Source organism: Jaculus jaculus, chromosome 13 (assembly GCF_020740685.1).
Source record: "Jaculus jaculus isolate mJacJac1 chromosome 13, mJacJac1.mat.Y.cur, whole genome shotgun sequence".
In the NCBI taxonomy this organism is placed as follows: Eukaryota; Metazoa; Chordata; class Mammalia; order Rodentia; family Dipodidae; genus Jaculus; species Jaculus jaculus.
In genome coordinates this window covers 6,948,953-6,973,035 of record NC_059114.1, presented here as the reverse complement: position 1 = coordinate 6,973,035, position 24,083 = coordinate 6,948,953, and the positions used below count along the sequence as shown (strand labels likewise).

General features: G+C 54.5%; 1 protein-coding gene across 1 annotated transcript; it reads right to left on the bottom strand.

The window, feature by feature from the left end:
* Positions 1 to 2,931: 2,931 nt before the first annotated feature.
* On the bottom strand, positions 2,932 to 22,600 carry Asphd2 (aspartate beta-hydroxylase domain containing 2). Its single transcript, XM_045133098.1, has 4 exons — positions 22,475 to 22,600; positions 17,745 to 18,849; positions 7,908 to 8,021; positions 2,932 to 4,499 (listed from the first exon to the last, which is right to left on the bottom strand). The coding sequence occupies exons 2-4, from the start codon at positions 18,550 to 18,552 to the stop codon at positions 4,390 to 4,392; spliced, it is 1,032 nt and encodes a 343-aa protein (XP_044989033.1). The 5' UTR covers positions 18,553 to 18,849; positions 22,475 to 22,600; the 3' UTR covers positions 2,932 to 4,389.
* Positions 22,601 to 24,083: the final 1,483 nt, after the last annotated feature.

Sequence of the window (24,083 nt, the reverse complement as noted above, 5' to 3'; positions counted from 1 at the left end):
GTTTAAATCTGCTTGGGGTCTGAGACAAGGGGGAGGGGGATTGTGCCCAACCCTTTCTCAGAAAAAAAAAAAAACAAAAAAAACAGCTTACATGAATTTAAAAAGCACACGGCCATTTATTAGTATGAATGACAGTGCCGTGAGATAGAAAAGGCAAGAGTAACAGTGTCAAGATCTCAATATGTTGACACTGATTAGACGTCTCAATGGTCTTGTGTGGCACTTCCATTTAGTTAGAAAAAGTCCCTGGGGACTTCAAGGTCATGCCCCCAGCAAGGGCACACATTTGGCCTAGCATTTTAGAGCAAAGAGATCCTACACATAAGGCGCCTTCACAGATTTAAATCCTTTCCCATGGGACCCTATGTAAATTTAGGGCTTACGGATTAAGGCAGATTAAGTCCTTACCCATGGGGCCCTAAATACAAGCCTAAACCACCATCTCCAGCAGGCCCTTGGCTCCTGTACAAAAATGCATCTCTCTGTGTTCTCTGTACCCATCCCTAGGGCCAGAGACCAGGGTCTCAAAAGGTCTGTCTGGGTTGGGACTGTTACACCAGTGTGACCTTGAAGGGTCTGCTTCCCAGTGTCTGCGGACCTAAATCCTTACTGACGAGACCCTAAACCTGAAGGTCCACAGGGACCCTAATATTAGGGCTTGCAGATTTAGTTCCTTACTGATGGGACCCAAAATGTCTTACATTTCTAAGAATAGCCTGGCTGGTTTGCCTGTGTAGGATCTCCCCGACAGAGCTCTTCTGGAGCAGGGCTTATGGGGTCACTCAGCCTGCCTGAGCGTGCTCCCCTCTGCCATCTGTCAGCCGCCCTGAAGTGCAGTGCGTGGCCCCATCCTGTCCCGTTCCCTGTGTTTACATCTGGTCAGCAGGAGGTGGCGGGGGGGGGGGGGAGGTAGATGTCCCCGCCGGCAGCCCTGGGGCCTCAGAATGGCAGTCTCAGGTCTCCGCTGTCGGCTGCTCCCGTTTGTACACGCACACGTGATCTGCCCGCTTAACATCATGTTATCCCTAGCCATGCCTTAATTTCAGCCCAGGAAGCAAGCTCACAGGAGACGCGTGACAAGGATTAAACCGAGCGGACTGGGGCTTCTTGGTGGCAAGGGACAGAAATGACAAACTCTGACAAGAGTAATGACAGGGATCCTCGGCTCACGGAGCAGCAGTCTGCAGGGGGAGGTGGCTGCAGATGGTGTCACAGGCAGGGCTGCCTCTCAGGCTCTTTCTCTCCATTAGCCTTCCTTATAGACAGCTGCCTCTCAATGGTCCCAGTAAACAGGATCTGGGTCACAGGCCTAGCCCTGACCCAGTCAGGTAGCCAGTGACCTGGGTCATCGGGACCAGCTCTGGGAGATGAGGCTGTGTCGTGGTCCTGAAACCCATAGGCTGAGTGTGGACTCAATGCTGCGGCTCAGGGCTGGAAGTGGAGCTCAGTGGTAGCTCACTTGCCCAGCCTGTGACTCTGGGCTCAACCCCTAGCACCGCAAATACACAAACCTTAATCCCAGCACTAGGGAGGTAGGGGAAGGGGGATCACTGTGAGTTCGAGGCCACCCTGAGACTACATTGTGAATTCCAGGTCAGCCTGAGCTAGAGTGAGACCCTATCTCAAAACAAACAAATATACACAAAAAAAGACACTATCACGATGTGGGGTTCTGCTAGTGAGAATTAAAGTGTATGGTCCCAGAAGCCTGTTTGCAAGGCTTCTATCCTCCTCGCTACTAAGAGCGCCAGCCCTCAGCTCCAGGCAGATTAGAACCACGATAGAAAATAAGCTACCAGCCAGGCGTGGTGGCACACGTCTCTAATCCCAGCACTCGGGAGGCCGAGGTAGGAGGATATCCGTGAGTTCGAGGCCACCCTGGGACTACATAGTGAATTACAGGTCAGCCTAAGCCAGAGAGTGAGACCATATCTCAAAAAAAAAAAAAAAAAGAAAGGAAGAAAGAGAAAGTAGGGGTTGGAGAGATGGCTTAGCGGTTAAGGAGCTTGCCTGCAAAGCTAAAGGACCTCGATTCGATTCCCCAGAGCCCATGGAAGCCAGATGCACAAGGGGGCACATGCATCTGGAGTTCGTTTACTGGGCTGGAGGCCCTGGCGCGCCCATTCTCAATCTCTCTTCCCCCCTGCCCCGCCGGCCTCTCCCTCATTATCTCTCTCAAACAAATAGAAATAAATAAAACAGATGCCCATGAGGGACATTCCTGAGTCAAACGGTCACCCCTATGTGCTCTAAGACATACAAGTTTGGTGACTGTCACCAAATGCAGTCTAGGTGACTTGGCCATGAACAGGAAAAATGTTCTAGGGCCTGGTGACCTGGGGGTGAACTGGATCGAATAACCGTGTGGTCTTGGCCATGGGCAGAAGGGAGCTGGAAACGACCCCAGCGGGCACTTGCAGGGAGGCTTCAGCTGGCTCCTCTTCCTCGAGCTTCCCCGGCTGCAACACGGAAATTACTTTAGCAAGTGCCTGGCTGGCAGTGGCCAAGTCCTGGAGGGTGAGAAATACCTCGGCCACGGGGAGCTTTTCCCTTCCCGTCGCAGCAGCTGGCCCCCACCTCTGCCTCCTAAGTGCTGGGATTCAAACTGGCTCAGTGAGGCGCCTGAGGGAGTGAACCCCCAGGGCTGCGCTTGCATCGTTTCCTTGAAGCCAGAGTCTCTGTTTTCTGCCCACTTTGACATCTGGACCACCTTAACATTGCACACCAGCTCATTTCTGCCCCGTCCCCATCATTTGATTTGTGGTGCTACGGACTGAATCAGGGTTTCACGCATGCTCCGCATGTCCTCTGAGCTCCTGGCCCTACCTTTGCTGCAGACACACATGCGGCTCCACTCAGTGCCCACGTCCACACTGACCACGAGCTACTCTCCCCCAAGCCTTCTCTCACATACTCGACCCATCACTCTGGTTTTCAGCAAGGTCCTTTATTTATTCTGTTCCCCAGTCATGTCACCCCAGTGTGGGTGGCAGGTGGGGTGTTTGTTTTGTGGACACGGAGCAGGAAGGTCACGATGCATCTTGGCTGTCTTCGTTGAGATCCTGAGTGCAGAGATGGCCCGGGACTGAGATTTTTACCTCCAGCGTGGATGACCCTCACGGCTGTGCCTCCCGGTACAAAGGACACCACCTGCCCACGAGACGGGGTGTCCATTCCGCTGCAGTCTCACAATGATGAGCCGTGTCTCCCAAAGGTGCATCGGGGAGATGTCACCCTCACACACTGGCCAGACTCGGGCCTCCCACAGGCCTCTGGGCCTTTCACTTTGGGAAGAAAACCCATATCTTCACAGGAAACCAAAAAGCCCCAAGTGGGACCTCGGGGTTTCTATGTCTCCCACGTGCCCTCACACCCCCATGAATCATGGGGTGGCAGACACAAGGTGGACGCTTCTGCGGTCTGAGTCCAGCATTTGAACACACATGTGCAGAGAAACAAATGACAACTCCTGGGTGGCAGGACTCAAAAGCACAATAGACAACTGGGCAGATCTGTGACCCAGTCTGCCAGAGACATGCCGCTCTGGAACGTGGCTGGCGGGGGACGTTCAGCCAGCGTGACTAGGGGCCAGACGCGGCTCGGCAGTAGAGCATCTCAAGGGAGCGAGCTGAGAATCGCCCTTTCTGTGGCTGGCGTGGGGGCCTCCTTTGGCTTCAGCTCCGTACGATAAAGCTTAAGAAAAAGCCCTCACTCCTCAGTCCCTCCGGCCAGGTGTCCCTGCCACTACAGCCCTGACAGACTTTGGGTGACAACAGTGGTGATATACCCCAGGCCCTGACTTGGGCATCACCCCTTGGTAGTGTCTTGGTCAGTTCTAATTAGAACCCAGCTGCATATGCCAGGCGGTGAAGGGTTTTTCAGGCCCCCAGCATCAGAGGCCAAGTTCTCTGGCTCAGCGGCTTGTGGAGTATTGATTTTCATCTGAAGATGCCCACCAGTGTGACATCATACAGACAAAAGAACCATTTGGTCACTCTATTTCAGAACACTGGGGGGGGGGGGAGGGGGAACAAAACAAAACACAAACAACAAAAACAACACAAACAGGTACCAAAGTGGCACAGCCTGACGGGGACACGATGTCTCTGGTCACAGCCAAAGGAACACACTAATAAGCCAGAAAGGAGTCTCAGCAAATAATTGGAAAGAAAAAAAAAATAAATCTAGGAAGTACACACTGGCAGTTTTCCCATTTCCAGTAACTGAAAGAAACGGGGCCCCACCGTGACAGAAACCCCACGGACAGCTTCCAGTTGGGGGGGGCAGGTTTCCGCATGTGGGGCGCATCACGGGCAGGTCTGGGCCATCCCGCGGTCAGCCCAGCCTGTCCAGGCCCTCTCTTGCCAGCTCCAGCAAGGGGCAGTGTCCTCATCGTCCCGGAGCAAAGATGAAATCCAGGGCCTGCCGCTCGGCGGCTGCCACGTTGGGATGCCACAGGTCCACCATGAAAACCACTCGTGGGCCATCTTCGGCTGAACCTGAGAGGAAGGGTAGGGGTCAGTGGGCCGGAGCAAGGCCGCACGCACAGGCTGAGCTCTGGGTTGAAGACTTCCCTTCCCCACTGGGCATGCTCATGCGACTTCACAAGGCTCCAAGCAAGGAAGACACACAGAAAAGGAGATGAGGCTGGAGAGATGGCTTAGAGGTTAAGGCCCTTCTCTGAGGAGCCTAAGAGCTCATGTTCAAAACTCCAGGCCCCATGTAAGCCAGATGCACAGTGCCTCAGGTGTGCAATGTTGCACATGTACACAAGGGGGCGCACGCGTCTGGATTCGTTTGCAGCAGCTAAAGGCCCTGGCGTGCCCATTCTCTCTCTCTTTTGCAAATAATTTTTTAAAATTAAAAAAATTATTTATTTATTTGAGAGAGAGAGAAAAAAAAAAAAGAGGCAGATACACACAGAGAGAATGGGCACTCCAAGGCCTACAGCTGTTGCAAATGAACTCCAGACACATGTGCCACCTTGTGCAACTGGCTTACATGGGATCTGGGGAATGGAACCTGGGTCCTTAGGCTTCTCAGGCAAGCATCTGAACTGCTAAGCCATCGCTCCAGGCCCTGATTTTTTTTTTTTTTTTTTTTTTTGAGATAGGATCTCACTCTAGTCCAGGCTAACCTGGAATTCACTATGTAGTCTCAGGGTGGCTTTGAATTCATGGTGATCCACCTATCTCTGCCTCCCAAGTGCTGGGATTAAAGGCATGTGCCACCATGCCTGGCTTCAAATAATTTAAAAAAAAAAAAAAAGGAGACATAGAGCTGGTTGTGGTGGCACATAACTTTAATCCCAGCACTCAGGAGGCAGAGGTAGGGGGAGGCCACCCTGAGACTACACAGTGAATTGCAGATCAGCCTGGGTGAGTGTGAGACCCTACTTTGGGGAAGAAAAAAAAAAAAAGGAAGAGACATGGACGATTATGTGGGGGCACTGAAACTACCCTGCATTTACACCATCACGGTGGAAATGTAGCATTGTATATTCGTCCCAATCTACAGAATGCCTGACACCAAAAATGAGCCGTCGTGCGGTGAGCCGGATGTAACAGAGGTTCCACTAACCCAGGCTGCTCACATGGGGTGAATCCTGTGAATGGGTTGTGGGGAGTGAGGGCTATCCTTGGTACTTCCTGCTAAGTTTTGTCTGGATACCTGAAACTTCTCTTTAAAAAGTCTATGCATGGGGCTGGAGAGATGGCTCAGCAGTTAAGGCCCTTGCCTGCAAAGCCAAAGGACCCATGTTTGAATCCCCAGGACCCACATTAGCCGATGCACAAGAGGGAGCATGCGTCTGGAGTTCATTTGCAGTGGCTGGAGGCCCTGGCGCGCCCATTCTCTCTCACCCTCTTTCTCTGTCAAATGAGTAAATAAATAAAAATAAAATGTGGGGGGAAAAAAGGCTACAAATGGGCTGGGGAGATGGCTTAGCAGTTAAAGGTGCTTGCTTGCAAAGACTGATGCCTATAATCTTAGTGCTAGAGAGGCAGAGTCAGGAAGACCCCGGGCTCACTAGTTAGCTAGGCCAGCCTAACTACTGACCTCCAGACCACTGACAGACCCTGTCTCAAAAAAAGGTCTTAGCTGGAGAAATCGAGGCACTTGCTTGCAAAGCCTGATAACCTGGGTTTGGTTCCCCAATACACACATAAAGCCAGATGCACTAAGTGGCAGAGGCCCTTATATACATCCATACTCTTTCTGTCTGTGCTTACAAATAAATTATTATTATTATTTTGCCTTTTTGAGGTAGGAGCTTACTTTAGTCCAGGCTGACCTGGAATTTACTATGTAGTCTCAGGGTGGCCTCAAACTCATGGCGATCTTCCTACCTCTATCCTCCAGAGTGCTGGGATTAAAGGCCTGCGCCACCATGCCCAGCCCAATAATAATTTTATTTATTTATTTATTTTTAGAGATAGAGAATTGACAGTCCAGAGCCTCAGCCACTGAAATCGAATGTTAGATGCTTGTGCCACCTAATGGGCATGTGCGGCCTTGTGCTTGCCTCACCTTTGTGCATCCGGTTTATGTGGGATCTGGAGAGAGATTGAACATGGGTCCTTAGGCTTCACAGGCAAGCGCCTTAACCGCTAAGCCATCTCTCTAGCCCCCAGTAATATTTTTTAAAGTCTACTAATTAGGGCTAGGGAGATATCCCAGTCAGTAAAGTGACTGCCAGACAAGCACGAGGATCTGAGTTTGATCTCCAGAACGCATGTAAGAATGCCAGGTGTGATGGCACATGCCTGGACTCAGAATAGGCCAGCCTACCTAGTGACCACCAGACCACTGACAGACCCTATCTCAAAAAAAAAAGTTGGGCTGGCTGGGCGTGGTGGCACACACCTTTAATCCTTGGGAGGTAGGGGCAGGAGGATCAGCGTGAGTTCGAGACCACCCTGAGAATACAGAGTGAATTCCAGGCCAGCCTAGAGTGAAACCCTACCTCAATAAAAAAAAAAAAAAAAGAAAGAAAGAAAAGAAAAGAAAAAGAAAAAAAAAGTTGGGCTAGAGAAATGGCTCAGTGGTTAAGGCATTTGCCTGCAAAACCTAACAACCTGGGTTCAATTCCCCAGTACCCACGTAAAGCCAGGTGTACAAAGTGACTTCTGTTTCTGGAGTTAATTTGCAGTGGCTAGAGGCCCTGGAGTGCCCATTCTCTCTCTCTCTCCTGTGTCTGCTTGCAAAAAAAAAAAAATAAGTTGCACGTGTTCTGATGATCATACCCAAAGCTGTCCTCTGCTCTCCACAAACATTACACATATTTAAAAGGGGGGGGGGTGCTGGAGAGATGGCTTAGCAATTAAGACACTTGCCTACAGAACAAGAGGACCCAGATTTGATTCTCCAGGTCCCACATAAGCCAAATGCACATGGTGGTACATGCATCTGGAGTTCATCTGCAGTGACTAGAGTCCCTGGCGTACCCATTCTCACTCTCTCTCTCTCTCTCTCTCTTTCTCTCTCTCTCTCTCTGTCTCTAATAAATAGGGCTGAAGAAATGGCTTACCAGTTAAGGAGCTCGACTGCAAAGCCAAAAGACCTAGGTTTGATTCCCGAGGACCCATGTAAGCCAGACACACAAGGTGGCACATGGAATTCATTTGCAGCAGCCTGGCGTGCCCGTTCTCTCTCTCTCATAAATAAAAAATAACAAAAAGCCTACCAATTAGAAATCAAGCTAGGAGGCTAGAGTGATGACTCAGTGACTAAAGGTGCTTGTTTGCAAAGCCTGCAAGCCCAGGTTCAATTCCCCAGCCACCAATGTCAGCCAGATGGGCATGCTGCTGTGGCAAGAGACCCTAGTGTGTGCACATACACACACATGCAAGAAAATTTTTTTTTTTTTTAAATTAAAGCAGGCAAGCAGTGGGGAAGGCGAGGCCCACCTTCATGGAACGCGGTGTGCAGGAAGGAGTCGTCAAAGAGCAGGCAGCGCCCTTCTGCCCAGCACTGGGGCTCACCCCCGACCACCAGCTCACAGCCACTGGGAGTCTTCAGACCTTGGAGGAAGACAGGAGAGAGAGACAGGGAATGAAGGTGGGTCAAGTTCAAGGCCCGTGGAAGACAGGGCTGGCTGCTCCCGTGACTACTGCTCTCAGCTTCCAAAGCTCCCGGACTAGAGCTCAATGTCGGCTGTTTGTGACCCCACGATTCAAAGGCGTTGGTGTGTGTGGGGGGGGGTTCGTTGGAAGGTAGAGCCTCGTGAATGGGGTCGGTGCGCCTATGAACTGGGCCCAGGAAGTCTGTTTAGTCCTTTGCATCATGCGGGGACCCAGCAAGATGGCGCCAGCCCCGCTTACAAACCAGCGTGACCCTCAGCCCGAGCACACGCTGATTCCACGAGGTACCTCGGCCCGGGACTTCCAGCCTCAGAACTGTGACAACGGGGTTCTGGGTCCTTGTTTGTTGACTTTTGAGGCAGTGTCTCACTGTGTTGCCCAGGCCAGCCTTGAGCTCCCAGGCTCTTACCGCAGCCTCTGGGCATGCAGACCACCACACCCAGCTGCTTCTGTCCTTGGAAAGTTACCCCAGCTAACTGAATGGATAAGCCAGACTGATAAGGCGGCACTGGCTGCCACTGAGGTCAGCAGTGAGAAAAACACACACCTTGGCTAGCTTCATCTGGTCTGTGTCCAGGCTCCTTTGTTGGAGGCAACAGCCTGAGACTCGCTGTGACCTTGGGGGCTCCCTGCGCTGCCCTGGACTCAATGGCGGGCCCCACTCAAACCCACTTTGTGCAATAACTGTGTATGCAGTCACGCCCTGAGGGCTGTTTACGGTCATTGAGGACTCAAGGCTGGTGTGGAGCTGAGATCCGCCTGCTTCCAACCTTCAGATCTCTTCTGAGGCCTGGGTACGGCGTGCTTTGTTTCTCTGGCCTTGATCTAAGTCACTAGAGGGTAACCCCCCCAGGAGAGCACCCGAGCTCCTCCATCAGCCTGGTGCCAGCACCGACAACCCCACATTCAAGTAAGTGATGAAACCGTCCGACCTTGGGGGCACAGAGCTGGGTGGTGGGGTGCGGGTGGGGCCCTGAGAACACCGAGTGGGCACTGGTCCCCAGGCCCAAACTCTCAACCTATCACTGCCTGACAGCCCCAGCTTGGCTGAGGACTTCTGAAGGGACAGGTCAGCCCCACGAGTGAGGGATGGGGTAGGAGACGGGGCCTGGAAGGAGGAAGGACGCTGGTGGCTCTATCTACTCCCCGTGTGACCCTGGGAAGTCAGCACGGCCGCCCCTCTGTCTGATCTAAAGGGCTTTAAGACACACCATAGGAACTCTCTCTCCGCTTGCTTTCTCTCAACCCAGGTATTCAACATACTCTTCGAAATACAGATGGAAGAGCCCACACCGGGGAAGGGGTTGGGGCAGGTGACAAGGGCATCCCTAATGTGCAAGGCTGCTCCGAAGCCTGCTTCCTTGTAACTTGTCAGGCTCTGCCAGGCACAGGCTGAAGCCCTCAGGAGATGGGGCGGGAGGGGGGGCCTGATCTGCCAGGTCAGGCTAAGGACCTCGGGGCTACAGGAGGCCACTCCCTTTCCAAGACCTGCACACCTGAATTTAGCCCCATGACCTTTGGCCAGTTGCCTAGGAAACTCCTTATCAGCCAACAGTCTTCATGCAGCCCATCCTCCCCCCACTCCCCGAAAACCCCTCTTCCGCCACTATGTAGATCACCTGACTCTCCCGCTAGGTGCTGGAATGAATGGACGTCCCTAGGCACGGGCTAGCAACCTCTTCCGGCTCTCAACTGCTTGTAAACCCATTTCCCTATTGAGTAAACTGAGCTGTTCACAGAGGCTGCCTCCCAAACACGGTTCTCTCTACAGCTGCCTGGATGCCTTCTGGGAACCGTGGCCCCGAGGACCCAGGGACCCACAGTTACTGATACCTGAAGACCTCCGCAATACGTGTGGAATAAACACGGCGCGGATACCGTCTCACCCACTGGCCAGGCAGAGCCTCTGAGCTGTTGTGTGTCTACTGAGAAATGACTGTTTAGCTCTTTCCGGAGCAGAGCCAGGCTGCTTCCAAAGTCAGCGCTCGCTAAGGTTTGAATCTGGAACGGCCCCATGTGCTTAAGTTTTGAATACTTGGTCCCCAGCTGGTGACACTTCTGTGGAAGCTTTGGGAGATGGGCCCTGGTTGGAGGAAGTAGGTCACTAGGGGCGGGTCCTTGGGGGAAACTGTCACTTCCTGGTCTGTCCTCTCTGCATCCTGGCCACCACGATGGAGCTGCTCTCCTCTGCCTCATGCTCCCACCACGATGCTGTGTCCCAAGCAGCCATGGGGCCAGGCAACTTGGACTGGACCTCCCAAAGCCATGAGACAAAACAAATCTTTCCTTTGTGTCTGTCACAGGGCCACAAAAGTCATTGATGCAGGCTCCTTTCTCTCAACACAGTTGGATACTACAATACACAGGGTCATATGGTCTTGCCAGATGTGATTTCTCCTGGTTCATATATTTCAACGGTCAATAGCACATTTCGTTACGTAACCCGGGACTGTCTGTCGGACTCTGGAGCCATAGTGTGTCAGTGGGGAAGTCAGGGTAGTGGGGGCGCTCAGCTGCCAGATGCCCTGTCTCTGGGTGCGCCCTTGCTGCCGTAGAGAAGATTTCACAGGCTGGGACTGCTCTGAAGGGCTGGCCCACCCCAGTGAGTGCAGAAAGGAGCTCTTCTTTCTCTGGGACACTAAATAATTTAGTGGCTTGCTGGACTGTTTCCTGTCTGTCCCTCCCTCTGCCTACTGCAGCAGTCCTGTCCTCTGCCCGCCACACCTGCCCGTGCCCACAAACAGCTGAGATGGCACAAATGAACAGCATTTCCCTCAACAGCACACGGGAGGGGGCATAGAGAGAGACGTCACACACAGCCTTGCACGCCGGTGTGCATCTTGGCCCGTGTATCCTGGGGTGGAGACAGACCTCACACACAGCCTGGCACACCCGTGTGCATCCCAGGCCCGTGTATCCTGGGGTGGAGACAGACCTCACACATAGCCTTGCACGCCCGTGTGCGTCCCAGGCCCGTGTATCCTGGGGTGGAGACAGACCTCACACACAGCCTTGCACGCTCGTGTGCATCCCAGGCCCATGTATCCTGGGGTGGAGACAGACCTCACACACAGCCTGGCACGCCCGTGTGCATCTTGGCCCGTGTATCCTGGGGTGGAGACAGACCTCACACACAGCCTTGCACGCCCATGTGCGTCCCAGGCCCGTGTATCCTGGGGTGGAGACAGATGTCACACACAGCCTTGCACACCCGTGTGCATCCCAGGCCCGTGTATCCTGGGGTGGAGACAGACCTCACACACAGCCTTGCACGCCCATGTGCATCCCAGGCCCGTGTATCCTGGGGTGGAGACAGACCTCACACACAGCCTTGCACGCCCATGTGCATCCCAGGCCCGTGTATCCTGGGGTGGAGACAGACCTCACACACAGCCTTGCACGCCCATGTGCATCCCAGGCCCGTGTATCCTGGAATACTCCCAGAGGAAGCAGGAGGAGGGGTGGACAGAGGGCTTGGACCTGCCACCTCAGGAGGTGGGCAGCTGGTATTTGGGAAACAATGGGTGGCCACACACACACTCTTCCCCCAGTCCGACAGCCTAGAATGCTGGCATCGCAGGAAGGGCGAATGGGAGGTGCTAACTTCGCTGTACGGTGCCAAGCACACACACCATCACACAGCCTCACGTGCCCCGTGAGCTCCGGGTCTCAAGCTGACCTTGGGGAGTTTGTGGCAGTGCAGTGAGCACATGCCAGCCCTGTGACTCTGCCACGGTGGTGGCACTGACCGGTAGACAAGGTGACAGTCTATGACAGGGAACTCACAGCAGAGCTCGGCACACATGTGCAAACACATGGACAGAGAACGAGTCACTGGGTCACCGAGGCCCGGAAGGACAGGGTGTCTGTCCTGGCTCTGGCAGAAACAAGCATGAGACAGGAAGGGCGGATATGATGTCCGAAGCACGGCGTGGCATGCAGGTGTCTTGCTTGCTTGTAGCTGGTGGGCTATGGCCATGGGTGTGTGTGCTGGCCTGGCTTTTTAAAAAAAAAATTTAATTTTTATTTATTTATTTGCAGGCAGAGAGAGAATGGCCACACCAGAGCCTGTAACCATTGCAAATGAACTCCAGATGCATGTGTCCCTTGTGCATCTGGCTTAGGTGGGTGCTGGGGAATTGAACCTGGGTCCTTTGGCTTTGCAGGCAAATGCCTTAATTGCTAAGCCATTTCTCCAGCTCTTATTTTTTAATTTTTTTTTTTTTTGAGGTAGGGTCTTACCTAGCCCAGACTGATCTGGAATTTACTATGTGGACCAGGCTGGTCTCAAACTCATAGTGATCCCCCTACCTCTGCCTCCCAAGTGCTGGGATTAAAGGTGTGCGCCACCACGCTCAGCCTGGCTTCACTTTTGGCACCCCTCTGTCAACACTCATGATCTGGGACACCTACCTCCCCTTTGTCTCTGTCCTGGGTGCACATTAATGCAGCCCTGATGACCTAAGAAGCAGGCACTGAGGGCTGGAGAGATGGCTTAGCAGTTACGGCCCTTCTCTGCAAAGCCTGAGGGCCCATGCTCGACTCCCCAGGTCCCACGTTAGCCAGACGCACAAGGTGATGCCAGTGCACAAGGCTGTACTTGTGCACGCATCTGGAGTTCGACTGCAGTGGCTGGAGGCGCCCTGGGGCGCCAATTCTCTCTCTCTCACTCTCTGAATAAAGCAGGCACTGAGAAACCAACTGCAGACTCACCTTGGCCATGAAGCACGGGCCTAGTTAGACTCTTCCAAGAGGGTTTCCTGCTATGCCAGGGGACACAGTGGACCGACCCATTGTTTTTAGCAAGCTATTAGCTGGGCCGAGAAGGGAGTGACAGGCCATGATGAGAGGCAGGAGTGTGTGCTTTACACACACACACACACACACACACACACACACACAGGAATACAGTACAAAGCACACTGACATGAAGCTAATCCTAGATATTCTTGCTACCAGCCCTCCATACTCAACAAATACGCTTGTAATCTACCCTATGGATCCTCCAGTAACCTTTTCTCCCTCCCACTCCCCACCTCCCCATCTGCATATCCTGAAGCATTTTTTTAGTTGTTTTTTTTAATTAATTAATTTATTTATTTATTTGAGAGCGACAGACACAGAGAGAAAGACAGATAGAGGGAGAGAGAGAGAGAATGGGCGCGCCAGGGCTTCCTCTGCAAACAAACTCCAGACGCATGCGCCCCCTTGTGCATCTGGCTAACGTAGGACCTGGGGAACCGAGCCTCGAACCGGCGTCCTTAGGCTTCACAGGCAAGCGCTTAACAACTAAGCCATCTCTCCAGCCCTTTTTAGTTGTTTTTTTTCAAGGTAGGGTCTCACCCTAGTCCAGGCTGACCTGGAATTCACTCTGTAGTCTCAGGGTGGCCTCGAACTCATGGTGATCCTCCTTCCTCTGCCTCCCTCCTGAGTGCCGGGATCAAAGGCGTGCGCCACCACGCCCGGCCCTCTGAAGTGTTGGCAGCTGGAGGCCGGCTCAGTGGTACAGCACCTGCCCAGCATGCACACAGAGCCCGGCAGCATCCCCAGTGCCCCGGAAAGCAAAAGTCCACACAATGCAAAAGCCTTCAGACAGAAAAGCCTCCCTTTCATCATCATCAGCAGCCTCAGCATGTGGCCCAGCCCCGAGGTCTGAGCTTTGCATGCTCTAGCCCTGCCCACATCAGCTTACACCCCTGGTACCCCCAGCAAACCTCTCATGCTGCCGCACGGCCCCCGGGGGAGGGCTCTGCCCCACAGCACCCTGCTGCAGCGCCCGCCCGGGTCAGCCGCGCCTGCCCGGAGCCCTATCAGGGCTCCCGGCCCCGCCTGGCAGCTTACTGACCACGGCCGTCACGTGGACTGCTGCCTGCCACGTAGTACTGATTGCCTCAGCCTGCCAAGAACCTCACACACACCACTTCTCAAAACAGCCCTGGGGGCAGGTCTGATCACCGGGGCCAGAAAACGGGACTGACAAGGGACCCCACCCTAGACCTGTTACCTTCCAAAGCTGGCCCACCACCAACTGTTTCCTGGGGGCCACGGGAGCATGTCTCGTCCTCATCCAGTGCAGTGTTCGATCGTAACAGTTACTGCCTGTCACGTCTGTGGTGCTGAGCTGTGCCAGGCACTGTGCCAGTGGGGGCCACACTATATCCTGAATCTGGTCCCCAGGACTGTGTAGACCATACCATGTGTCCGTTATGCAGAGGTGGCGCTGAGGTCTAGGGAGACTTGGCCCTGCACAACCAGACAGCTATCCGTAGGACCAAGACTCGGGGCCCGAGCCTCCACCCCATCATGCCTGATCCTTTGAAATACCCTCTGTGCCAACATGCTGACTTTGCCGTTTCCGCCTTTCACCACTGACATCTTCTGTCCAAACAGTGCCTTACCCAGAATTGCTACCCAGAGAGCAGGGCAGCAGAGCTGTTAGAAAAAGAAGGGTGTGGACGGCCGGGCAGCTGGTGCAGGTTCCCTGCAGGGCACAGTAGTAAACCCACCACGGACAGCACAGGAGCCCCCTCCTCAGCTTCTCTCTTTCCTTCCTCCCTTCTTTTCTTTTTTTCCAATTGTTTTTATTGACAACTTCCATGACTGTAAACAACATCCCATGGTAATTCCCTCCCTCCCCCCACTTTCCCCTTTGAAACTCCACTCTCCATCATATCCCCTTCCCTCTCTCAATCAGTCTCTCTTTTATTTTGATGTCATGATCTTTTTCTCCTATGCTGATGGTCTTGTGTAGGTAGTGTCAGGCGCTGTGAGGTTCTTCCTCTCTTCCTTTCTTTCTTACACAAGCCCAATGGACTGGCCTGGCCTTTTTTTTTTTTTTTTGAGGTAGGGTCTCACTCTGGTCCAGGCTGACCTGGAATTAACTCTGTAGTCTCAGGGTGGCCTTGAACTCACGGCGATCCTCCTACCTCTGCCTCCCGAGTGCTGGGATTAAAGGCGTGCGCCACCACGCCCGGCAAGCCTGGCCTTTTTATTAATGTGAGAGAATGAGAGAGAGCGAAAGAGAGAGAGAGAGAGAGAGAGAGGAAGAGGGAGGGAGGGAGAGAACTGCAGTGCCAGGGCCTCTAGCCGCTGTAACCGAACTCCAGATGGTGCGCCACCTAGTGCACATGTGCAACCTTGCCCGCTTGCATCACCTTGTGCGTCTGGCTTATGTGGGACCTGGAGTCAAACATGGGTCCTTAGGTTTTGCAGGCAAGTACCTTAACCGCTAAGCCATTTCTCCAGTCCTCTTTTTTATTTTTTCCCCTTGGCTAGGGTTTCACTCCCTAGCCCACGCTGACCTGAAAGGCACTATGTGGTCTCAGGCTGGCCTCGAACTCAGTGATCCTTCTACCTCTGCCTCCCAAGTGCTGGGATTAAAGGTGCACCCCACCCCATCCGGTTTACGCTACTTTCTGAGGCAAACTGGCCCGGTCTCACACAGCTCCTGCCAGCTCCGGCGCTCTGCTCTGGTGTGGGGCGGTCGCCTGCAAGGCCACTGCCCTGGGAGCCAGCTTTCTGTTCCACTCACCAGAAGTAAGGTGCCTTGCGGGGGGAGTTGCAGCCACATTTACCCTAATGCTGAAAAGCCTACCTCTCCGGGGACCTCGCTCTGTACCCGCCTCTCTGATGACGACCCTGAAACGCACATCATCCAACCACATCCCACTGCTGCTGAACTTGACTCCGTCTGTCTAATGAAGAAGCGGTGGCTCAGAGAAGGGAAGGGACTTGCCCAGGGTAGCACGGCTGGCTCATGGTCAGGCCACACACAAACAAAGGTAGCCTAGCCCCAGACCCCGCCCGCAAACTGCTGCGACGTTCACCGCGCACATGACCGAGATGCCTAGAATTTGAACGAAACGACCAGACGGGTGCCTAAGCAGTTCCACCAGCCTCCTGGGTACCATTAAGACCTCTGTCGTCTTTGAAACTGCCCCTGGCCTGGCAGCTATGCCAACCAGCACAGCATCCGCCAGCCACACGTGGCTCCTCAAACGCCAGTCAAACGGCAAACTTTCTTCACCAGTTGCGCCGGTGTACTTTAAGCGCTCACTAGTCACGTGTGGCTGGCGACTACCTACTCTGCCAGACAACGAACGTGGAGAACATTTTGACCGCTGTCGGAAAGTAGGGCTGGGGGTGTGTTTCAGCAACAGAGATGGGCTCAGCGTGCCTGGCCTCCTGGGTTCCTTCCCTGGCACCACAGAGGGGGGAAAGATTTAACAGTTAAAACGGGGAGGGGGGTGGTGCTGGAGAGATGGCTTAGCAGTTTAGGCGTTTCCCTGAGAAGACTACGGACCCAGGTCCAATTCCCCAGTCCCCAGGTAAGCCAGATGCACAAGGTGATCCATGCATCTGGAGTTCGTTTGCAGTAGCTAGAGGCCTTTGGCATGCCCATTTTCTCACTCTCTTTCTCTCTGTCTGCTCCCCCTCCTCAAATAAAAAAATAAAATGAAATATTTTTTTTTAAAAGGGAAGAAAAGACACTCCATTTTAAACACTAAGCCAGGGACTCTATGACCCCTCTCTCAGAGAGCAGAGAGTAGTGCATGCATTTGGAATTTTTCTGCAGTGGCTGGAGGCTTTGGCACACTCATTCCCTCTCTCTCTGCCTCTCCCTTTCTCTCAAATAATATATTTTTTTTGGGGGGGGGATAAGGGGTTTCAAGGTAGGGTTTCACACTAGTTAGTTGTTCCAGGCTGACCTGGAACTCATTATGGAGTCTCAGGATGGCCTCAGACTCACAGCAATCCTCCTACCTCTGCCTCCAGAGTGCTAGGATTAAAGGCATGCGCCACCACGTCTGGCAAATAAAATATTTTTTTAGAAATGAAATTAGGTTCCTACTCTTTACAAGTTTCTTTGGGGCACTCAATTTCTTCTGTCACAATCAGTTACACAATAGCATAATTAAAAACAAGCAAACTGGGCCAGAGAGACAGCTCAGCAGTTAAGGTGCTTGCCTGCAAAGCCTAACGACCCAGGCCCAAGCCCCAGTCCTCAGGTAAAGCCAGATGCACAAAGCGCCTGCGTTTGGAGCTCGTTCACAGTGGCTAGAGGCCCTGCTGCACCAATTCTCTCTCTCTCTCTGCTTACAAACAAATAAAATATTTATAAAAACAGCGGGGCGTGGTGGCGCACGCCTTTCATCCCAGCACTAGGGAGGCAGAGGTAGGAGGATCACCATGAGGTTGAGCCCACCCTGCGATTATATAGTGAATTCCATCCCAGGTCAGCCTGGGCTAGAATGAGACCCTACCTTCAGAAACAAGAACAAAAACAGACACCAGGGTCTTTCCATGTAGACTAAGTTAGCCTTGAAGTCATGAACCTCCCCAGTGTTAGGGTGACAGGCATGTGCCATTGCACCCGAGTGACTAACTCATTATATATTTGGTTCATTCCAGGTAAGGTCTCGCTCTAGCCCAGGCTGACCAGGAATTCACTCTGTAGACTCAGGGTGGCCTCACACTCACGGTGACCCTCCTACCTCTGCCTCCCCAGTGCAGGGATCAAAGAGCGTGAGCCACCACGCCCGGCTTTATCTCAATATTTGATACAAGCACACACAGCAAGGGCAGTTTGGCTACTGGAGGCTTCCTGATGTCACACGGTCCCCAAGCTAGGGGCCGCACCACCAACCAGCCCCCAAAACATACCTAGGTGGCACCGGATCCGGATGTTGGTGGGCCCGTAGTGCTCCGTGATCACTGTCCCGGGGCTCAGCACAGAGATGCAGGCATTCCCAAAAACATTGTTCCCAATACAGGTCCGAAGGCTGCCGAGCAAGCGGTACGTCCGTGGGCACTTCCTGCAGTTCCTGGGGACACAGACGCCCTGGTTGATGAAGTAAAAAGTGAACCACTCCCCGCTCGGGGTGCTGTTCACCTTCCAGCCTTGCGGGAGGCTGCAGTTTGAGAAAGCCTTGTAGAGAGTCTCGAACTCGCAGAGGATGGTCTGGAAGTTCCGTTCCAGCAGCTCCACGTCGTGCTTCTGGGCCTCCCTGGAGAAGTAGGGCGTGGTGGGCAGGTCGGGCAGGAAGAAGACCTCGGGTTTCTGGATGGAGGGCCGGCTGCTGAGGTAGCGGCCCTGCTCTCGGATGCCCTTGTGGATGCGGCCCATGCCGGACCACGAGTACCGCTTGGCATAGTCCTGCAGGTTGTGGTAGAGTTTCTGGTTGAGGCCCTCATGGTGCGTGCATCGCACACACTCTGGGGACTGGCAGTACACAGAGCCGTTCTGGAGCCCGCTGGCATCGACACCCTGCAGGAGGGAGTTGACGGAGACGTAGGGCCTGGGCTGCTCGCGGCCCACGTGGTAACAGTACCACACGAACAGGACCAGGAGGCAGGCCACAGTGAGCACGGCGGAGCTGCCGCAGTCCCGCACAGACTGGATGGCGGTGGCGACGCCGTCTCTCAGGCCATCCAGCGACCAGCTCCACGCCACCAGCCACTCAGGCAACATCTTGGGGAAACTCGGTACTGGGAGCGTGCAGACGGCTCGGATACTCAGATAATCAGTCCTCTGGGGGTGCCCAGAGCACCCACCACGTGCAGGTCAGCAGGAGGCGGAGAGAGCGGCTGGCGCAGGGGGAGGCATGGCTGCCACGGGCCCTCGGGTCCTGCCAAGGGCGGCATGGATGAACGGTGAGGCCAGTCAGCCGGGCCCACCAGCGCAGTGGAGAAACAGGATGCTGACATACGTCACATTAGCAAGCGCAGCCGTGGTCACTGTGGGAGAACTTTTTTGCGAAGTCCAAACCTGGGAAGAGAACAAGAAATCAACAGCATCAATGTTATTTCTGGAAAAGCTCTTGACAGCAAGGGTCTCAGATCACTTCGCAAGGCCCTGGTTGGCAGGCGGGACACGTGTCTGAAATCATGTGAATTCTTTCCCCCCACATAGGCACCACCCCCATTTCCCAGAAGGCTGGGTAGAGTTTCACCCGCACCTAGGTGAGCTGGGTGTATCTGAGCAGATCCCATCTACCCTGTGCCCGCCATCCGCAAAAGGTGTAACAACCCCACTGTACAGATGAGAAAACCAAAGCCCAAGGAAGGTCATGTCACTCACACAAGGCACGCAGCCAGGCCGGGGACACAAACTCCACCTGCCTCCAAAGTCTGTTTATCCACTCTGCTGCACATCTGTGCAGTTTACCGAGAAGACATGCAGATTCAAAAGAGACTTACAAACAGCCAAGGGAGGCCAGGCATGGGGGCACTCAGGAGGCAGAGGTAGGAGGATCGCTGCGAGTCTGAGGCCAGCCTGGAGCTATACATTGGATTCCAGGAAAACACTTCATCGCTCTTCCTTCATGTGGCTTGCTCTCTGACAAAGTCATGTTAACACCACATGGAAAAGGAAGTGGGCCCCATGGGCGACACCTGTGGCACTTCCTAGCTTGGAAAGTGGTCAGTCATGGGGTTATGAAAGGGAAACAATGAGTAGAACGGAGGCAGACGCCTCCTCGGGTTCCTGACTCAGTTTCCCACATCTGACTATAATAACTATGTTCTCTCAAAATGGGCAGGACTAATTTGCCAGCCATGCTGCTTCGGGGTGTGATGCCCAGCATCCTGATTACCTGGCCCAAGTTTCTTTCTTTTTTTTTTAAAACAATAATCTTTGTGTTTTATTTATTTGAGAGAGCCAGACAGCGAGAGAGTGTGAGAGAGGGGAAGAATGGGCACACCAGGGCCTCCAGCCACTGCAAACGAACTCCAGATGCGTGCACCACCTATGCATCTGGCTAACGTGGGCCCTGGGAAAGCGAACGTAGGTCCTCTGGCTTTGCTGGCAAGCGCCTTAACCAATAAGCTTTCTCTCCAGCCCCTGCCCTACCCAAGTTTCTAACAGCCAACCATGTGCCCCACTTTCTCTGAGGCTCTGCCACCATCCCCTTTTCTTCTTGCCAAGGCAGTGCTTTGCTGTTCCAGTCGCCAAAGGAGGACTCTCCTCTGATGTTTCAGGGAGATGGGAGGGAAACTGAGCCAGCAACAAGATGGCACCTTCCTTCCCCTCCCTGGGGACTAACTGGGCCTACAAAAATGTTTGTAGAACAGCAGGAAAAACAAAGTTCGGCGCCCTAAGCCAAGGTGGGCTGAGCCAGGTACGAATAATAGCTTTGCACACGGCATTTCTCCTTGCTAAGCCTCAGTTGCTTCATCCATCAAACGGACTTCATATGCATCTGGCTGGCTGAAGATAATAATATCACGACGAGCCCTCCAGGTGTGCTGGTGACAATACACAGAGGCCCATGGCATGCCACATGGTCAGCCAGCAAGCCATAAGTGGGTTTTGGAAGGAAGGTGTCTCAGGTCTCCCATCTCAACTGCAAAAGGTCAATGCTGAATGTCTTTAGGGTACCTGTCCTGAGTGACGTCTTTGGACTTGCTAAGCTGTAAGGGGGAAAGAGAGACCTTAGGTTCTGGTTATCTGCCGACTGGCGTCATCGAATAAGGAATCACTTGACTATCATGTTTAGGAAGTCAAAAATGCACGCGCTGAATATTCATGGGGATTTTTTTTTCTATATTTCTAGGAAAAATACAAGAGAGGGGAGGTACGGAGCCATATTTTCTTCTTGCATGCTCTCCATGGCCTCTCTGATACAGAAGGGAAGGAGGCTGGGCACCCCGAGTGTGAAGAGAATCTTTCATCCTCTTTCGATGGGAGTTGTTATATCATCAGCCCACAGCTGCTAATGTCTTAGGAAGAGGGAAGAAAATCCCATGAAAGGTGTCTCCTCTGAACACCATGTTCCAAACAGAGCCAGGATTCCTCAAATTCGGTGTGAAACTCACTCGTGAAACTCTCATGAGCTCCTTCGGGAAAAGCACTCCCCCCCGCCCCCCGCCACATTCTCACAGAGCTAACGCCCTAACTGGAATTCTAAAACTCCACGGCTCAGTAGCACAAAGACCGTTCCTGGGGCCTCTAAGAGTGAAACAGCCGTAACTGACCACCCGTGAAGGTGAGGTCCCAGCAGCCCTCGCTAATCACCCCAGTTGATGTCAATCAAGATGCAGACTTGGAGCACTGGGTAGGTAGGTGATAAGGGAAACCCTCTCCACTGCCCCCCCCCAGCCACTCCCCCTTCTCCTTGGAGCAACCTCGCTCTGGACAAGGATGCTCCTGGAAAGCTGAGTGATCAACAGAAAGCAAGAAAGATCTTAATACCCGAAGCTCCTCCTCACAAGATCAAACCCAGCACAGCGCTGAAGTTGGAACCTGCCTTCTCCTATCTGCCAGTCACTCAATCCCAAGGGGCTGGCAACCTACCGCCAGGGAGATGCTAACGTGTTCACAGCTCATGGGTGATTGAAAAGAAACACTCGGGCAAGTAGGGAGACTGGTACATCGGGACATTCTTTGCAAAACCTCCCAACCCCTGGGCAGGGAGGGGACTGTGCACCCTCCCCTCGGCTCCTTGTCTGGGGGAGGGGGGAGGGGGCAGTCCTTCTCATGTTTCATTTCTGTCCCTGTCAGGGATGGGACACCTTGCAGCCCTGCACTTTGGAAAAATGAAATCTTAGGTCTTTAAAGGTCAGCTGGCTCTGTGGAATAAGGTCCACGTTCAAGTGTGATCAAAGAGAACTTCTAACACCATCAATGCCTGTGGGGAGACCCTCACCGTGTGACCCAGTTAACCCAGCACAGATGACAGGCCAAGAGACTGCACAGGGCTAAATAGTGCTAAAAAGTGGGCGCGGGGTGTGAGGCCAGGTCGCCCTAGAAGTCCACCCCTCCCCCAAGGTGCAGCCCAACAGCGGGTAAGGTGTGTGATCCTTGCCACCCTCTCCAGTGGGGATCCCTGAGACCAGTCAGTCCCCCTGGGGCCCTTCCCTCCTCACTTTCTCCAGCCAGTTGTCCTCAGCGCCCAAAGGCTCTGGAAAGCCATCACCGGGGGAGGGCAGACCCAAGTGTTTACAGAGGTGGGGACCACCGGGCTATGGGATGGGACCGCCGCGGAGGTGAGCGTTACCAAGAAACGCGGGCGATCGGCTGAGGATGAAGGAAGGAAGGAAGCTCGCGGCGCGTGATGCGATAAACTCAGCGGACAGGGGGAGAGGTTCGGTCCAAAGTGGGTGATGCTGAAGGCGGGGGACGGGGCGGAGGGGGGGGGGCAGAGGAGGTGATGGGGGAGGGGACCGCGATGGGGCAGTGAGGGGGAGGAGGACAGGGAGGAGGAGGAGGGTGATGCCGCGATCCAGCTCAGCACGCCATCCAGCAATCGGTGGCCGCGGGGGCTCCCGGCCGTCCCTGGGATGCAGGGCTCTGGCATCCCGAGCATCCTCCTCCTCTGGGGCCGGGAGCCACCGCAGCCCCGCAGCCGCCCGGCCCCTCCCTCCCGATAGCCCCGGGGGACGCAGCTTCTTACCTGTGCCGGGGCTCGCGGGTGGCCGCGGTGGGGGGAGGGGGTACCCGAAGGCGGGATGCGCAGACGCCTCCCCTTCCCCTCTCCCCCACGCCACGACCCCCGCCCCCTGCCCCAGCTCGCTTCGCGGAGCCACACAGCCCGGCCCACGCCGCCGGAGCTCGAGCCGAGCCACCGTGTTCCCCCCCCCGCCCCCCCCCCCCGCCCCAGCCACTGCCGACGCCGCGCTGCGCTCCGCCGAGCCCCGAGGACTACAACTCCCAGAATGCCGCGCGAGGGGGGGGGCGGCCGGGCGGAGCGGGGCGGGGGCAGGACCCTCCCCCGCCCCCAGCGCGCGCGCTCCCGCCTGGGCGGGGGATGGGGGACGGCGCGGCTCCCCTGGGGTCGCGGCCGTGCAGCGCGCGCTCGCGTTCGTGCAGGCGACTGGAGTCTGGTACCCAGGCGTGTCCATTGGGGACCAGCATCCGCGTTGGTATTTCACTCGCCCGCCTCCCTCCTGCATTTTTTTCTCCTTTCATCCCCTTCCCTCCTCCATCACTTCCTCTCGCCACTCCGGGCCTTGATGGATGGCTCCAAATGCCCCGTATGGAAAACCCATGGATCCCATGCCAATGTTAAGCAGTGGTCAGGCAGCCTCAAGGCGTGGCCCTGGGCTCCTTAAGAGGGTGAGCTGTGCAGTCCTGCGCCTGCCCACAGAGATGACAAGTCTAGCGAGCTAGGTGGCCGTTGTACTGCTGCTAAGTAGCTGGGTACTGCTGCTAGGTATCCAGGGCACTGCTGGGCATCACGGTTACAGCTTCACAGAGTGGCAGGAAGGACAAGCTCGGGGCGAGAGGAGCGCAGCGAGGTAGGGTGGGGGCTGCCGATTGTTGAACTGGGCCTGCAGGAGGACGGGTAAGCTAAGTGTGGTTGCAGGACATTGTTCTGGGCTCCAGGAGAACAGTGCATGGGAGGGTTCTGGGAGCATGGAGTGGGATGGCCAGCCCACGGCCCATCTGTCCCTGTCCTCCAACCTACGGCTTCCATGTGGCGTGCTCATCTCTGCCATGGCCCAGAGTTCTTGTCTGTGGCCAAGATCCATCTCTTAAACCTGTCCTGGAACCACCCCGTCCCAGAACCCACCTCCTCCCTGCCTGGGAGCCACCTCCTCCCTCTCCTGGAAACCTCCTCCTCCTCCTTCCAGAACCCACCTCCTTCCTATCTTAGAAGCCATCTCCACCTTGTCCCAGAATTCAAGCCACCCCTGCCTCAGAGCCCATCTCTCCAAGCTCTGGATAGAATTTGCCTGGGTCACCTTCTAGAGCCCACCTCACCTCTGTCATTTCTCCCCTTCCCACAGCCCCAAAGGTAGGTCATATTTTACTAAAATAAACCAAAATGCATATAGTTGAGATAGCAGTTACTTTGGGGACCAAAATAGCTGACAGAAGCAACTTCGGGGATAAAAGATGTGTTTGGGCTCACAGTTCCTCATGGCAGGAAAGACTCGGTGAAGTCCCTGACCACTGGGAGTGTGCAGTCGAGTTTCCTCACCTCACAGGGGCCAGCAAGCAGGTGGCGAAACCGGAACCACGGCTGGCCATAACCTTCAAAGCCCCCTCCCCCACAGTGC

Excerpts from the sequence above, each read along its gene's own strand:
- Asphd2 (XM_045133098.1), bottom strand. The coding sequence starts at position 18,552 with ATGTTGCCTGAGTGGCTGGTGGCGTGGAGCTGGTCGCTGGATGGCCTG. Across the intron at positions 8,022-17,744 it reads CCGGATCCGGTGCCACCTAG|GTCTGAAGACTCCCAGTGGC; the intron begins GTATGTTTTGGG and ends TCTTCCTCCAAG. Across the intron at positions 4,500-7,907 it reads GCACACCGCGTTCCATGAAG|GTTCAGCCGAAGATGGCCCA; the intron begins GTGGGCCTCGCC and ends CCTTCCTCTCAG.